General features: G+C 46.6%; 1 protein-coding gene across 3 annotated transcripts in view; it reads right to left on the reverse strand.

The window, feature by feature from the left end:
• The window catches only part of LOC137421530 (immunoglobulin superfamily DCC subclass member 4), a 178,498-nt gene that overhangs the window by 20,316 nt on the left and 140,504 nt on the right, over positions 1 to 17,678 (reverse strand). For all 3 annotated transcript variants that reach the window (XM_078771338.1, XM_078771340.1, XM_078771337.1), the window contains exon 16: positions 2,317 to 2,478. In XM_078771338.1, coding sequence (XP_078627464.1) covers positions 2,317 to 2,478 — 162 coding nt within the window. The remainder of the gene's footprint in view (positions 1 to 2,316; positions 2,479 to 17,678) is intronic.

Here is a 17,678-nt window from a genome sequence, read left to right on the forward strand (position 1 = left end):
AGCATGGGAACAGCTGGAGGTATGAGCAAGAAAGGGGTAGCGTATGCGCGTAAGCATCCAGGTGAGGCATCGACGGTAACCGGGTTAGAGGTTAGAACGACTTATAGCCGAATCGGGCCCTCGGTGCGTGCCGGGCTTCGCGTGCCGCGAGAACCAGCAGGGATCCGAGCCACGGCGGGTTCGAAAGGACCACCGTGCGCGATCCACGCTGGGCCTCGCGTGGAACGGCCGCGTCCGGGCTCCACTAGGCGGAGCGGGCAGCCCGATAGGAAGGGTCGTCATGGCGACCACTTTCTATTGAGACGTGCCGGCAGGTCGAGATCGGGACATTGGATGGCTCCACACCGAGGTGGTGCGTGGGATCTCGGCCCGGGTAAGCCCCCGTCCCTGCCCCGAATGTGGGACGTATCCAGCCGCTGGCACAAAACGACCCGCGTTCATTGCTCGGCTGTACGAAGCCGGGTTGTAGACATGAATTGGCGCACCGAGAGGATGTAATAAGTAGACGGGTGATGAGGATAGTGTTTTGGACTCAAAATTAGAAAAAGGCGAAATTTGATGATTGGTACGGTGATTGGCAGATGATTGGCAAAATTTTTGATTTGTTGAAATTTGATGTGCAAAATTGGTAGTGGGAGATGCCCGATGTGGTGGGATGGCAACTCTGTCATCCCTCACAAACGTGGGGACAAAGGAGCACTAGTTTAGGGGGTTGATGGCAGTGAAAACTAGCCCGGGTGGGTTAGGATATATCGTGTGTAGGGCCCTAGAAGATGACATTAGGTGACGTTAAGGTTAGCTAGTAACAATGATACCTGTAGTGGGGACGCAGGTAGATTAGTATGGATGATAATGACGTGGGAGCGCAATAGTTTAAAGGGACGACTGGGAAGCGCAAGTTTCAGAGGGGAGTAGTTAGCTGAGATGATGCCGTGTGTGAGGATTGAACAGGTGTGATTGAACAGGTGTGATTGCACAGGTGTGCAACTGAACAGGTGTGTGGAGCAGTGTATGAGTGAGTAGTGGTGATTGCGTGTGGTGTTGACCAAATGGTCCAGGAAGAGGAGGAGGGTGCAGGTGGCACCAGGTATGATTGCACAGGTGTGCAACGACAGGTGAATGGAGGACAGGTGTATGGAATAAATGGTATCGAGTATTGGAATGGATGGTCGTGGAGTGAGTATGGTGGAAATTGTGGAGTGGAGTGGATGGTGCGAAGGTGTGAATGGGGGAAGGATGGACCCCCATCACGGATACCCGGAGCGGGTAGTGTAAGTGTTAGGTAGAGGGTACAGGTAAATTGTGGTTGGATATTGGCATCTGTGGTGCGGGTGAAAGAATGGTCTTTGGATGGGTGCATTAGTGTTGTGGAAATGGCTCGGCGTGTAGCCTGTTAGTGTGTGTAGTTGGTTTGGGCACTCCACCACTGTGAGGATGTCGGCCAGGTGAGGCCGCAGGTGGGCTCTGGGAGCCGGTAGTTGTGGATGGGGCCCGAGGATCCGGAGGACGGACCCGGGTAGCCCAGTGCCAGAGGGCACCAAGGGGTGACAGAGCCAGGAGAGGGCCTTCCCCAGTTAGTTAGGTTAGGGTGAGGAGCTAGGTAAGCTCGGGTGGCAACTGCAGTGGTGGAGGTGTGCAGGTGGGTAGACCTGCTGGGAGAGCTACACGTCGCAGCCCAGAAATTGTGCGAAGGCACCGGGAGATGAATCGGGGGAGTGAGACCCCAAATTGAGAAGCACCACAGTTTGGCCAATGGGAATTGGTTTTTAGAACCCATAGTGTAAGTTGGCCAATGGATTGGCAGGGAAAGACCCCGGGTAGTGTAAAGTGTGTTAATGTCATTTAGAAAGTAGTTAGGATGAAGTCTCCTCGCACCATCTGCATCCACTCACCTGAGGTGACAGGTACTCCACACCATGCCATGTTTAATTATTTTTACTGTGCAAATGTTTGGATTGTGAGACGCATCATGACGTGGGTGTGACATTGTGCTTTGATGTTCCATCTCTGCCTCCTTATGAGGATTGATGATGAATTTGGTGATGGCAAATTTTGAAGTAGAGGGATTGTGGAGACGAATTTGGTATAGGAGAAATATGGGGAAGACGTGACAGTAGTGACGAATTTGTAAATGTGTAGATTTTTGTACATATGGGGTAAGGGCAAGGGTAGTGTAGGTGACAGGGGGGTGACGTACGGTAGGGACGAGCTTTCTCACTTCGCCCTCCGTACGCATTTCGCCTTGCATTGCCTTATTGATGTGTACCCTTGTGACCTTACCCCTCGCTCATTTGTCTTTCCCCTTTTGTCTCCCACATGACCTGGGCGCCATTGGGTGCCGAGGGGAGCGTGCGTGAGTCCTCCATTGTGCGCCCGGAATTCCCAGAACCAGCTGTCTGCATCGATGCACCACATTATGGACCACAGGTCTGTGGCCGAGCACCATTTATGGACCCCATGGGTTGGGGCATGGCCCCTCTGCTGGAACCGGCCATGAGGGCCCGAAATCTTGCTGGCGGACCTTGGCCACAGGGCACCGATGCCCCACAGGTGAACCACACGAGTCGGCCCTGTGGGCCATAAATAAAATCAAATAAAAAGGACACATTGGGCACACTTTATTGCAAATAGGCCGCCAGTAAGCAAAGCAAAAGAATGACAACAACTGGAAGAAATAATAATAACCAGCAGAGGGAGCCGAAGAGCAAGAGATCACCTGCAGGGTTAGGGGTTGTTGGTTTATTTTTATTGATGAACAATGGTGACTGCACCGATTGGTGCTTGAGGGTGCTTGTATTGGTGCGTTTTTGGGTGCTTTCATGGTGCGTCGATGCAGAGCAGACTGTCTCCCCCCCCAGAAAGAACAATCACAGGTCCTGGGTTAGTCTTGTAAATAAAAGTAGCGTCAAGTGTAAATAATGCTTCCCACCGTCAGTGTATAGTTTGAAGACCATTCCGCAATTCGGTTAACTGTGGGCGTAAGTCTGTTAGGCAGGGTGCAATGGAGCAGCGGGACACATTTATTTATGTTTTAAAACTGTCGCACTCAGGGTCAGGTTAAAAATAGAGGGAACTACACCTACGTCTCACACTAAAAATAAAAGTTGTAGGCCCGGGTCGTGCCTAAGAGGAGGAGGGTGCAGTGTTGCGGAGATGAGGACTGTATATTTTTTGATTGTGTGCTGTACTATTATTATTATTGTTTATTCTGCGCCCCCCTACCTCCGGAGCTGTGTAAAGGTGAAAGGGCATCCCATAATTAGTCCACAAGCATACACATCAGCCAAATAATAGAATACCCCTGTTGATAGTTATCTCTTATTCTGTGTTTTAGAGTAAGGCTGTGTCTCCCATTAATTGAAGTACTCCATTGCACCAGTGAAAGAGAATAGATCCCCTTTCCTTCCCATCCCCAAAATCTCCATTTCCTTTTACACCCCCTTCCGTCATTGCCGAGCCTCGATTGCCCATATTACATCCCCTCCAAAACCACCATTGACCATGTGCTCGAGTCGGGGAAGAAAGGCGTGTCTCCACCTCGTCATAGAGGGGAAGAGGGGCGTGCCCGCCCGTCGTCATCAAGGGCGGAGCCAGAGGGTCGCGCGACCAACCAGGGCCGAGGTGAGCACCCCGATGGGCGTGTCCAAAAGGCCGGCGGCTTAATCGCCGGAGGCGTTATAAAGGCGCGCACGCAGGAAGCAAGAGAGTTGGTCACCAAGAGAGAGAGTCGTGAAGAGTCAGTCAGTGGAGTCGGTGGTCAGTTGGTTGCGTTGGTTGCGGTGAGGAGTCGGTGGTGGCGGTCAGTGGTTGCGTTGGTTGCGGTGAGGAGTCGGTGGTGAGGAGTGAGTGAACCAAGAAAGAGTTGAGGGTTTGGACCAGACGCGTCAGACAAGTCCTGGGAAAGCAGCGGAGGCCACAGCAGCAACAACACCCCACAGCCACTTGGGGCCTGGACGGCGGTTTGGAGCAGGGCCGTAAAGGAACGGCGGCTGCTAAACGCGCCGGTGGAGCTGCAGGACCCCCTTGGACCTCCCTCTCCCTCCAGCCATCCACCTCCTGCCTTTCCATCCTTCTTGTGTACGTGAGTTTGTTCTGTTTGTTCTGTCCTGGGTTAATTAAGCTGGTATAAGTTAATATTTGCACTGTGTCACCTGCGTCTTATGTGTTGTAAATAAACCTTGATTGCTCCTTTTTGCTTGTGTAAATAATAAATCCCATTACTCGTCTGTACGTCTTCTCGTTTTATTCCTTCTTCTTCTTCACATCCGTGTCGCCTTTGTCTTTTCCCTATTGACTAGCTGCGGTGCGATCCGGCCAACGTTTGGGTGAAATCGGGTTCTAAGCGGGGAGTAACTGTTCGGACGCGGTAATACCAAACCGCTCGGTAAAATAACATCTTTAATCCGCGTCTGCAACAATATATATATATATATATATATATTGTTACGGTAATAACACAATTGGTGTCCAAAATTTGGGCTAAATAAATTTAGCCCCAGGTTCGAATCCCAACTCCTGACTACCAATTGTTACGGATCGGTTAAGATGTTATATTGACCGAGCGGTGGTGTATTACCGCGACCTAACAGTTCCCCCGATTCTTCCCCAACTCACCCGATTCACCCCAAACTTTGGCCGTATCGCACCGCAGCTGCCCAATCTGGAAAACTCTAAAACGACCGAATGCAAAGAGGAAAAGGAATAAGACGAGAAGACGGACAGAAGAGTAATTGGATTTATTATTTACACATATAGTCTAGTAGGAAGACTAGGTCCCCCTGCACCCCCCGGAGATATACTTCTAATCAGTGTTTCTAGATTGGAAAAAATGTGTAGAAAATGACTAGCTATGGCCCCAAGCTGAAAAAATGTCCCACATACCATTTTTATGCAAATTACTGCTGCAAATTTTATGCAAAATTATGCAAATTTTATGCAAATTTTTGATGAGGAGTAGAGTTGAGGGGTCTTTGAGGGCTTCATCGAGGTGCTCTCGGTTGCAAGACTGGGTCATTCTGAGAAGCACAGCAGGGTCAGAGATCATGATGTTCTCCTCCTCAGTGAATCTCTCCATCAACAGCCTCTCCATTGCCTCACACACTGTTTTGAGGCAAAAGAGGGACTTTGCGTAGGCCTTTCCACTGAGAACACCTTTGAGAGATCCACTTGTTACTAGTTGTGCCTCAAAGAGAATCTCTGCATATCCAGAACCACGCATCTTGTGTCCAGTGAGCATCCCGATGTAGTTCATGGATGTGTGGAAGGGTCCAATCGTTACTACATGACTAGCAAATTCATTTGGCCAGCGCCAGATGATGGGAAGGGCTTTCATGCAGACACCCAGATCAAATGTATTCAGGACCCATCTCTGACCCACCTCAGCAGTTGCTGCCTCGGAACGCTTCAGTAGCTCACGAACAACTGCGTTGTCTGTGATCGGTCTGTGCCTGGTGCCTGCATGGCATGGCAATGGCCTGCAGCCTGTGCCTGGGCTAGGGGGTTTCACCTCTGCAACTGGTTCTCCCCCACCCAGCAAATCAACAGTCGACTACTGCACGCCTATCCACCAACCGATCACAGACAACGCAGTTGTTCGTGAGCTACTGAAGCGTTCCGAGGCAGCAACTGCTGAGGTGGGTCAGAGATGGGTCCTGAATACATTTGATCTGGGTGTCTGCATGAAAGCCCTTCCCATCATCTGGCGCTGGCCAAATGAATTTGCTAGTCATGTAGTAACGATTGGACCCTTCCACACATCCATGAACTACATCGGGATGCTCACTGGACACAAGATGCGTGGTTCTGGATATGCAGAGATTCTCTTTGAGGCACAACTAGTAACAAGTGGATCTCTCAAAGGTGTTCTCAGTGGAAAGGCCTACGCAAAGTCCCTCTTTTGCCTCAAAACAGTGTGTGAGGCAATGGAGAGGCTGTTGATGGAGAGATTCACTGAGGAGGAGAACATCATGATCTCTGACCCTGCTGTGCTTCTCAGAATGACCCAGTCTTGCAACCGAGAGCACCTCGATGAAGCCCTCAAAGACCCCTCAACTCTACTCCTCATCAAAAATTTGCATAAAATTTGCATAATTTTGCATAAAATTTGCAGCAGTAATTTGCATAAAAATGGTATGTGGGACATTTTTTCAGCTTGGGGCCATAGCTAGTCATTTTCTACACATTTTTTCCAATCTAGAAACACTGATTAGAAGTATATCTCCGGGGGGTGCAGGGGGACCTAGTCTTCCTACTAGACTAATATAAGTAGGAGCAGTCACGTTTATTTACAGGGACATGAGACGCAGGTGACACAGTGAAAATACTAGCTTATACAGACTTATTGTTACTACCCAGGGACAAGACAAAGGACAGACTACGAGCACACTTACACGGGGAATGATGATAGGGATGGCAGGTGGGTGGCTGGTGGATGGCTGGCAGGATAGGGAGGTCCAACTAGTTCTGCAGCTGATCGACTCGTGGGCAGCCGCCGCTCCTTCGCGGCCCTGCTCCAAACTGCCGTCCAGGCCTCACGCTGCTGTGGCTGCAGTTTCGGCGGCTCCAGCTGCAGCAAATGCAGTTTCAGTGGCTCGAGCTGCAGCAAGTGCAGTTTCGGTGGCTCGAGCTGCAGTGAGTGCAGTTTCGGTGGCTCGAGCTGCAGTTCAACCCTGGACTTCTTCTCGTCTCTCTGTCGTCAAAGCTCAACTCTCTTGGACCTCCTCTCGTCTCAACGGCTTGGGCTCCCTTTCGTCTGCCGGTAAAAGCTCCTCTGCCTTGGACACGCCCTGCCTGCGGGTTATATAGGCCCCACCCCTTTTAACCTTCGCGAACCTCCTCGATGTTTCTCTCCACACCCTCTCCAAGTCCAACCCCTTGTTCGTGGTTGGTTGAGTGGGGCTGACTCACTCCTCCCCTCTATGACGAGGTGGGGACCCGCCTTTCTTCCCCAACCCTGCCTCGTGGTCAATGGCGGATGAAGGGAAAACCGCCCAACATGCAGTTGGCAATGCGAATTGCAATTGACGAAAAGGGGGGAATGGAAGTGTTGGGAGTGGGAATGAAGGGAATCTATCTCTTTCACTGGTGCAATGGAGTATTTCAATTAATGGGAGACACAGCCTTACCCTAAAACACAGAATAAGATATAACTATTGAACAGGGGTATTCTATGATTGGCTGTGGTGTGGATGCTTTATGGACTAATTATGGGATGCCCCTTTGACCTTTACACAGCTCCGGAGGCAGGAGGCGCAGAATAACAATAATAATAATAATAAAGCACACAATCAAAAAAAATATATACAGTCCTCATATCCACAACAATATATATATATATATTTATATATATATATATATATATACAGTCACATGAAAAAGTAAGTACACCCCATGTAAAGTTTTTACTTTTTCAACATATTTCAACATACAGCTATTTGATCTTCATTTCAACAATATTGAAAGATAAAGGTGATATAATAAAACAAATATCATGAAACATTTACATTTTGTAGTCCATTGTATAATTTAAATAAACATAAATGCAAATTTCGCATGTGGAAAAAGTAAGTACACCCTTGGCTCTAATAGGTGGTATTGCCCCCTTTGGCAGAAACAACCTCAAGTAGGCGTTTCTTATAACTGTCTACCAGTCTGACATCGACTGGGAGAAATTTTTGCCCACTCCTCCATGCAGAATTATTTCAGCTGTGAGATGTTTGAGGGGTTTCTTGCATGCACAGCTCGTTTCAACTCCCCCCACAACATCTCGATGGGATTTAGATCCGGGCTTTGACTTGGCCATTCAAGAACCCTCCATTTCTTTCTTTTCAGCCATTCCTTGGTGGATGTACTGGTATGTTTAGGGTCATTGTCATGTTGCAAGGTCCACCTTCGGTTGAGCTTCAACTTTCCGACAGATGGCCTCACATTATCCTCAAGCACCCTCTGGTACAATGAAGAATTCATAGTGGATTATATGATGTTGAGTTGCGCAGGCCCTGATGCAGCAAAGCTGCCCCAAACCATAATATTTCCACCACCATGCTTTGCAGTTGGTATCAGGTTGTTGTGGTCAAATGCTGTCTTTGGTTTTCGCCAAACATGTCTTCTGGTACTGTGGCCAAATAGCTCTACCTTTGACGCATCCGTCCAGAGCACACTGTTCCAGAAGTGCTGGTCTTTGCCTCATTTATTGGTTCATTGGTTCATTGGCAAACTTTAGTCTTTGGCAAACAAACTAAATGTCTGAGGTTTAAATAAGACAGGTTCCTCCAAGATCCTCTCTAACGATGTTCTAATCATTTGCACCTGAGCTGGTGCACCTGATTCTAATTTTAGGTATTTGAAGTAGTGATAAATGTAGGGGTGTATTTACTTTTTCCACATGCGAAATTTGCATTTATGTTTATTTAAATTATACAATGGACTACAAAATGTAAATGTTTCATGATATTTGTTATATTATATCACCCTTATCGATCAATATTGTTGAAATGAAGATCAAATAGCTGTATGTTGAAATATGTTGAAAAAGTCAAAACTTTACATGGGGTGTACTTAATTTTTCACGTGACTGTGTGTGTGTATATATATATATATATATATATATATATATATATATATATATATATATATATATATATATATATATATATATATATATATATGTATATATATATATGTATGTATATATATATATATATTATATATGTATGTGTATATATATATATATATATATATATATATATATATATATATATATATATATATATATATATATATATATATGTATTCTAAGTCGAGTCTCCTGATAATGATTTAATAATTTGCAGGTGAAATCAACTGATAATGATCAGATGAATGTAAAGGAATTCTGGAAGGCCTTTACAATAAGGGATGCTTTATGTAATGTTGAGGAGTCTTGGGAGGAAGTCACTCGTTCCTGTATGAATGGTGTATGGGGGAAACGTTGCCCTCAATTTCACGACTTTAAGGGTTTCAACGTGAATAACGATGTGTTGAAAACACAATGTAACATCGTCGAAATGGCTAAGACAGACAGTCGGCTTCAATAAGGTGGAGAAGGGTGATGTGGAGGAGTTGCTGGACTCGTACTGGGAGAAGCTCTCAAATGAAGACCTTCTACTGCTGGAGAAGGAACATCAGGTGAATAAGAACCACCTTTGAAGGCCATTTTTCCCCGCAGAGCAGGGGTTGGCCTTTTTCGGTACAGTGGTCCCCTTTTTGAAGCAATGTTTTATGGCCAGATGCCCTTCCTGCTGCCAACCCTGTTGGTCACCTCTTGCGACACACAGGGAATTATCAGTGAACTGATACTCAATTTGCCGACCTCAGAAGGATGACAGGCTGAGTCAACGCCCCTGGTGTTAATTCAGCAATTGACCGGGATTCGAACCCAGGATCCTAGGATCCCAAGCCGACACCCTAACCGCTAAGCCAACACCAGGCTCGAACATCAGGTGAATCTTAAATGTTATAATTTAAATAAAACAAATCACTAATAGTAAAAATAGACAATAAGATGAGGATTGAGGCAGCACTCCCTTAACCTCTGCCTCATGTAATAGGAAATTAGATTGAATTTACACGTTTTTCATTTACAACACTTGCTCTCAGGCTGAATGTTAGGAGCTCAGCTGAGGAGGACGACATTGGGGACTTCACGACCAGCCCATCGTGGGCCTACAGGTTAATGGCACGCCATGATCTGTCTCTTCGACGTGACACACACATCTCCCAACATGTACCCAAAGGCACGGCTGATAAGACTACACACTTCCAGTCCTACATCATCGAGCTTCGCCAGGAGCATGAATTTATTTTTTGAGGGTGAAAAATAGGGGTGCAGTTAATACACGGTCGCGGTTACTACATCGGATAATACGGTATTCAATGAAATGTATGTTCTCTGCTTTCAAGTTGCTGTTGTGGCGTCATCTTCATGTGGCGCCCACATTCCCAGAAACTCTGTCATTCTGCAAATGAGTCTCTGGTCGATAGGCCACATTCACATGAACATTAGGGTTGCTCAATAGGGTAGAAATACAAGACATTTTTTGTATGTATTTCTGATGTCATGGATACTTGCTGTGTGCTCAAGCTTACTCGGTCTGAGTGCAAAATGGCAGGTTCTGTTGGTGATCATGAGAATGTCTCTGAGTCAGGTGAAAGCAAGCCAAAATATAGCAAACTTGTGCTAGTCCCTCGTGAATTTCGCTGGGAGCATGAATTTCTTACAGGTCTTGACTTGCAAAGGTCCCACATTTATTTATAAACCTAGTGGAGTACAAGCTATCAAGGAATAAAGATGTAAGGCTTCATTTATTGCAATGTATCTTCTGAAAAGCTGTTTATCTGAAGTTTTTATTTGTCAACTTCACACAGTGGACATCTTTTGCTTTGTTCCCAACAAAGATCATGGCTGAAATGTTATACATTATTGAGACTTATTCCAATAATCTTGAAGGCCTTGGTTTCCATGATGTCAACCCAAGCAAGGTATGAGGCAGGGGAGCTAGCCCAGAGAGCTAGCCCATCTGCCATGATCTCTCGCTCAGAGAGGAGAGAAGTACTCCATCAAGCTGCGGATGAAAGCATTGTAGGTGGATAGGAGTTCAGATCCGCCAAGGAAGGACATTGTCTGACGGAGGATGCACAGTCCGACGGAGGCTAGCTTTGGTGGCCAACTTTGAAATGTGGTTTGCCCAAGAGAGATCATGGCAGATAGTGAGACCCAGGAGTGAGTGAATGACTGAACTTCCTCAATAGGAATGTTAAAAAGTAGATTGGAGGGTTTGCAAGATGGTCCTTTCAGAGAGAGATAGTGAGGGTGTGAGATTTGTCAGGATTGAAAGACATATTCCAAGTGTTTAACCAGCTTGTAATTTTGTAAAGGTCTGAAGATAGGGAAGAGGCTGCAGCCTGCGTGGCTGAAGGATGAGGGATGTCATGGCAAAGGGTGGAGTCATCAGGTGTTACGGGGATAACGGCGATAAATTGGTAACGGGGATTTTTCAGAGAGGATTTTCCAGAGATTCAGAAAGATCTCGGTTCAGAACTGGGTTCAGAACATAGTACTGGGTTCAGAACACCACCTTGGGCCAAATATCTGTTTTGTGGGACATTTTCTCTGGGAATTGCCTTCTTGGTGTAAAACTATTATTTTTCATCTCGTTGATTTTGATATTTTGGGCGTGCTTTGGCTATATATTACCCATAAGAGAGAAATTACAAATTGGTGAACAAAAATGTGGTGGCCTGAGGTGTTTGCACAGTACTGTATATGTGCAGTTCACCACATCCATTCCTGCACCATTTAACTTGAACAGCGTTACTGACCGACTGTGTTACTGACCTGTGTTACTGACCGACAGGTTTACGGTTCTACAGGGCCATGGGCTCAAAACACAGTTTAATTTACAAAATAAAGGCCATCATTTATTGCTGACAATACTTTGCAGGAAAGGATGGGTCATGTGAATTCCAGAAATATATTGACCCCAAGCATGTAAACAGGATACGCACAAATAATGGCCATTTCTTTGGAAGGTGTTGTGGGAACTTTAAAACCATCCACTCAATTACAATGAATCGTTTTGGTGACAAATTTGATGTAGTAATAACAAAATATTTAAAATGAACAAGAATTTCTTAAAATCATGCTTTTCAGTTATCAAAATTAATCTCAAGGACGATTTATTGAAACAAAAGTCTACTGTGTTAATTTTAAGTTGCAAGGATAGTCCTGGCACTATAACCAACCAGACAACCAACCGCAACATTCCCGTGCTACTGCCACCCAATCCAACAAGGTGTTGAAACTTTACCAAAACTTTGAATAATATATTCGACAACAACAAGACGACATTCAAATGTTTGCCCTTTAACATACCATTCAGTGACAGGTACCCAGGAGCCAATCAGCAATGCTGTCTGAGATGAGAACAATTAATCGGTATCCAGCACCTGTCTACAAGGTTGCATTATTTATTGTTGCACAGCTATGCTGTGCAATGACCTGCAATTGACCCTGGTGTTGGGCTAGCGGCTAGGGTGCCAGCTTAGGATCCTAGGATCCTAAGCTGGCACCCTAGCCGCTAGCCCAACACCAGGGATCACCTACATTGAACAACAATAATGTGAGCATACACAAGCATGCACTAAATATGCTTTACTGTCATTTGATTTGCCTTTCTGTGAGGCTGTCATGTATGAAGTGCAAATATTCACCGTTGTATCTCTACACCGTGACCGCATTGTATCCCTACGCCCCAGCTCGGATGGCGCTGAGGTGAATCGGGCCTGTATCACAACAAATGTTTTCGGTGCAACGGAAAGCACCCTCCGGAGACGTGTCGGTTCAAAGATGCCACCTGCCATTTCTGTTCGAAAACTGGCCATATTGCTCCAGCTTGCATCACTCGCAAATCGGGAAAAGGGAAAGCTGCTGACAAGATTCATCAGTTTATCGGTTCGGAGGAACCTGAGCTTGACCAGGTGAGCTCTGTTTCCGATAACTCAGAATCATATGACCTGCTTCATATTGATTCTCACCATAGGCGGGACCCTCTTCTTGCCACTGTTGTCGTCAACAATCGACCATTGCAAATGGAGGTCGACACTGGTGCGGCCGTCTCGCTCATCAGCCATGCTGTTTTCACAAACCTGTGGAGTGATGCTGACCGACCCCATCTGAAACCTACTACCTATGGTCTCTCCACCTATACAGGTGAGAAGATTGTTCCCTGCGGTACATGTGACGTCACGGTGGGCTACGATAACCGTGAGTTTCACCTACCCTGATCATCATTCCTGGAAAGGGCCCTTCCTTACTCGGCAGGAACTGGTTGAGCATAATTCGACTGAAGTGGAAAAGCATTCATCAACTCCGGGCAGCCAACGTTTCTCCTACCGCAGCATACACACTCAAAAATGTGCTGGATATGTACCCGGATGTCTTCAAGGATGAGCTTGGAACCTTGAAAGGACATACGGCTAAACTCAGGGTTGACCGGGATGCCAATCCTATATTTTGCAGAGCTCGCCCAGTCCCTTTCGCCCTGCGGGAGCGGATTGACAAGGAACTAGATCATCTTGAAAATCTGGGGATCATCGAGCAAATCCAGTATGCCGAATGGGCGGCGCCCATCGTTCCGGTCATAAAATCGGACCAGTCCATCCGCATATGTGGAGATTATAAAATGACCGTGAACAAGTGTTCTTCATTGGATAAATATCCAATCCCGAGGATCGAAGACCTCTATGCTCGTCTCACGGGGGGCAAGACTTTTATGAAACTCGATCTCAAATCCGCCTATCTACAGCTCCGCTTGGACGAGAATTCGAAACAGTATCTTACCATCAACACGCATCGTGGGTTGTACAGGTACCACCGACTCAGTTTTGGAGTGAAATCTGCACCTGGAATTTATCAGCGTGTCATGGACAGTTTGTTTGCCGCCGAACGCAACGTCGTTTGTTACCAGGATGATATTCTGGTTACTGGTCGTACGGACGCGGAACATCTACAAAACCTGGATAGAGTTCTGAAGAAGATTTCGGACTCCGGCCTACGTTTGCGTCGAGACAAGTGCAAGTTTATGGTGCCATCAGTCACGTACCTGGGTCATACGATTGATGCCGAGGGTCTACACCCGACAGATGAGAAAGTCCGAGCTATCAAGGATGCTCCTGCTCCACGAGACGTGACCGAATTGAAGTCATACCTCGGTTTGCTTCAGTTCTATGGTCGTTACATCCCGAATGTGACCGACGTTTTGGGCCCCCTTTATCAGCTTTTGAGGAAAGGAGTCTCCTGGAGCTGGGGGTCTACTGAACAATCAGCATTCCAGACCTCTAAGGATCTGCTCAAATCGTCCAATGTTCTCGTTCATTTTGATCCAGAGAAGGATCTTGTGCTGACATGCGATGCCTGTCGGTATGGAGTTGGGAGTGTATTATCACACGTGATGCCTGATGGTACGGAAAGACCGGTTGCATTTGCATCCAGAACATTGTCCCCGGCAGAGAAGAACTATTCCCAACTTGACAAGGAAGGATTGGGAATCGTTTTCGGCATCAGCAAATTTCGCCAGTACCTTCTTGGACGTTATTTCACGATTCGCACTGATCACAAGCCGCTGATCAGTCTGTTTGGTCCAACTAAGGCGACATCTGACACTACCGCCCAGGATCATCCGCTGGTCCCTGTTTCTCGCTGCTTATGACTACACCATATGTTATATGCCCGGTTCGTCTATCACAAATGCAGATGCCATGAGTCGGTTACCCCTTCCAGAATCCGTTGATGATTCGCCTACACCAGGATCCATTAACGCACTGATGGATCATCTGGAAGATTGTGCTGTCGATTCCGGCCAGATCCGCACTCATACTCGACGAGACCCCGTTCTGTCCAGAACTGTCCAGGCTGTACAGCTTGGATGGCATTTGCTACCTGAGGGTGACCCAGATTTTGCGGCTTTTAAAGCACGTAAAAACGAACTCAGTGTGGAAAATGGTTGCCTACTCTGGGGATGTCGTGTCGTGATCCCGAAAAATCTGCGATCCAGGGTCATGGATGAAATCCATGACTGTCACCCCGGGATTGTGAAGATGAAGTCACTCGCCAGAAACCATGTGTGGTGGCCGAATCTTGATGCTGATATTGAACATCATGTTCGACATTGTTACCCCTGCCAGAGCACCCGGAATACACCTGCGAAAGCGCCACTGCATCCCTGGGAATGGCCCAGCGAACCGTGGCATCGCCGACATGTCAATTATGCCGGGCCTATTAACAGCAGCATGATTCTAATAATTACGGACGCGCACACAAAATGGATTGATGCCTATGTGACGCGTGGTACTACGTCAGCCATTGTCATCGAAAGACTCAGACTCTGTTTCGCCACTCATGGTCTGCCCAGGATGATCGTGAGTGATAACGGTTCGTGTTTTTCCAGTTCCGAGTTTGCCGAGTTCACACGTCGGAACGGCATCAAACATAAGTTTGTCATCCCACATCACCAGGCTTCAAATAGCTTGGCCGAACGATCCGTGGGAATCATCAAATCCGGATTGCAGAAACTTCAGGAGGGAACCCTGGAAACAAAGCTGTCTCGTCTCATGTTCAAATACCACATCACGCCACAATCAACAACCGGTGCAGCTCCGTCTGAGTTATTGATGAAACGACACGTGAGATCGACACTTGACAATCTCAAACCAGACATATCATCAAATGTTTATCAGAGCCAGCTTAATCAAAAGTTGGTGCACGATAAGACGTCCAACAGTCGATGTATCAACATTGGAGATCCAGTGTTTGCCCGAAATTTTGGTGCAGGTGCGACGTGGCTACCGGGGTACATCATCGAGAAGCCAGGTCCACTGTCCTGCGTGATTCGCCTGCAGGACGGCCGCGAAATTCGTCGACATCAGGACCACATAACCTACCGTCACTGTGAGTCGATAGAGCCTGCAGCATCGTCACAGTCAGAACAACAGTTCGACCCGCCACTGCCGGAGATCGTCGTGGCCGCTCCAGCCGGCTCGGATGCCCCGAAAACCTCTGCGAACGCTACACCCTTCATGGAGACCAAAGGAATCACCTCGGACTCTGTATCCACTGATACACCGCGACCCAAAGGAATCACCTCGGACTCTGTATCCACTGGTACACCGCGACGCTCAATGCGTGAGAGAAAAGCACCCGACCGGTTGAATCTTTGAAGATGTTTTTTTTTTCACGGTGACACATGTTCTATTTTCACGTTGACACATGTTCTATTTTCACGTTAACACACGTTCTATTTTCACGGTGACATGTTCTATTTTCACGTATTTTCATTATTCTCATAATCGTTTGCACACATATTTTCACATGTTTTGGAAATGTTGCTTTTGAAATGTCAATTCTTGAAATCTAGCATGTATTGCTCTTGGTAATTTTGGACTTAAAGGGGAGGATGTCATGTATGAAGTGCAAATATTCACCGTTGTATCCCTACACCATGACCGCATTGTATCCCTACGCCCCAGCTCGGATGGCGCTGAGGTGAATCGGGCCTGTATCGGCAGAGTGAATAAACGTGTACGACAATTGATCGTAGTTTGTCGAGATACCTTACAGAGGCCCCTCCCTCTCTCGTCAATCCGTGTCATATATCGTACAAAGATTGTACACGTTTCCATTGAGTACCATCTGGATGACAGTCTCCTGACTTTCCAGTCTCCTGCATGATATAACTAGGACAGGTGCACACTGCATCAGTGTCACTGCCACACCCCTGCAAGAACTAATGCTGATCCGCATTCAATTTTTGCGGGGGTTTTTGTATACGAAGTCGTGGCTTGTATAATAGCTAACACATAGAGCATATAATAAAGGGAGCGGGAGACAAGAGGGGGAACGAGAGGAGAGCACAGTCAGGGATGTCCTGTGGGAGAAAGGGTTCTGTTAAACAGATGATGTCTGGTTTATCAGCAGCAGTGTGGATTGAGAGATCTGTCAGGTTGGAATGAAGGCCTTTGAGGTTTGAGGTCCACATGGTTAGGGACAGTGAAGGAGACGTTGGGAGGATGCTGGATGGGGGAGGGGTGGGTTTGAGGGGGTAGGATGAGGGGAGACTATGAGCGAGTGGAGTGAGGAGGAGACTTGGAGGGTGTGAGGGGGATCTTTGAGGATTTGCGGTTGAGGAGGGATGCAGAAAAAGAGGAAATGGATCTTTGAGGGGTGGGATAAAGGGGGATGCAGAAAGAGGAGGAATGAAGTGGAGGGATGCTGAGGAGAGGACAATAGAAAAGGTGGGGTTGGAAGGACACTGGCCTGTCAGAGATGTGAGTGTGGGGGTGTGATGAGCGGGAGAAGGTTGGGGGGGGGGGGGTACTGACATGAGCATGAATGGGATTTGGTTGTCGTGACACTGTCATGATACAGAAAACCTCGACAAAATGGACTTCTCAAGATTCCCAGATTGGAGGAGATAAAGATCATGGAATGGGTGGTAATAATTTTTGTTGAAGGCACAGAGAAAGGTGGTGCTATAGGTGCAGGAGGAGGGTTGATGGACTAAGCACTTAGCTGACAGACAGTTTGGAAAAATATAATCTTTGTGAAGAAGAAGAAGAAGAAGATGAGGAGGAAGAAGAGTACAGACCGTGGTGAAGAAGAAGAACACATGGTGTACTCCTGATGGAGAAGTAAGGAAAGTGAAATATTTTAAAATGTTTTAAATGCTTTGAAAGGAAGAAGGAAGAAGTGTTTACATTCAATGGAGATTCAGTTTGGAGACATTGAGAAAAGGGAGAGTTACAGAATGAGGTGCAAGCAGAAGGAAATTGTGGCAGAATCTGATCATTTTGGAGTAATAAAAAAGTTTTTTGTTTGTTTTTATTTTTTTGAAGCAAAGAGGAAGAATGTGATAATGTTGATGAGGCAGAAAGTACCATACGATATTTGGGAAGGAAGAAGCTGAACGAGAAACAAAACTTCAAAAGAGACAGATTTTTCGCAGTGGCTATTCGAGGAGTAGGACTTGAACAACACGAAAACTAATTTCACAATACATCACAACGAGTGCGATTTAACACGGAAAATTGGACAAAAATGTAAAGAGTAACACAGAGCCGAAAATATAACAGAAAAACATGACGAA

Source organism: Myxine glutinosa, chromosome 2 (genome assembly GCF_964187855.1).
Source record: "Myxine glutinosa chromosome 2, kmMyxGlut1.1, whole genome shotgun sequence".
NCBI lineage: Eukaryota > Metazoa > Chordata > Myxini > Myxiniformes > Myxinidae > Myxine > Myxine glutinosa.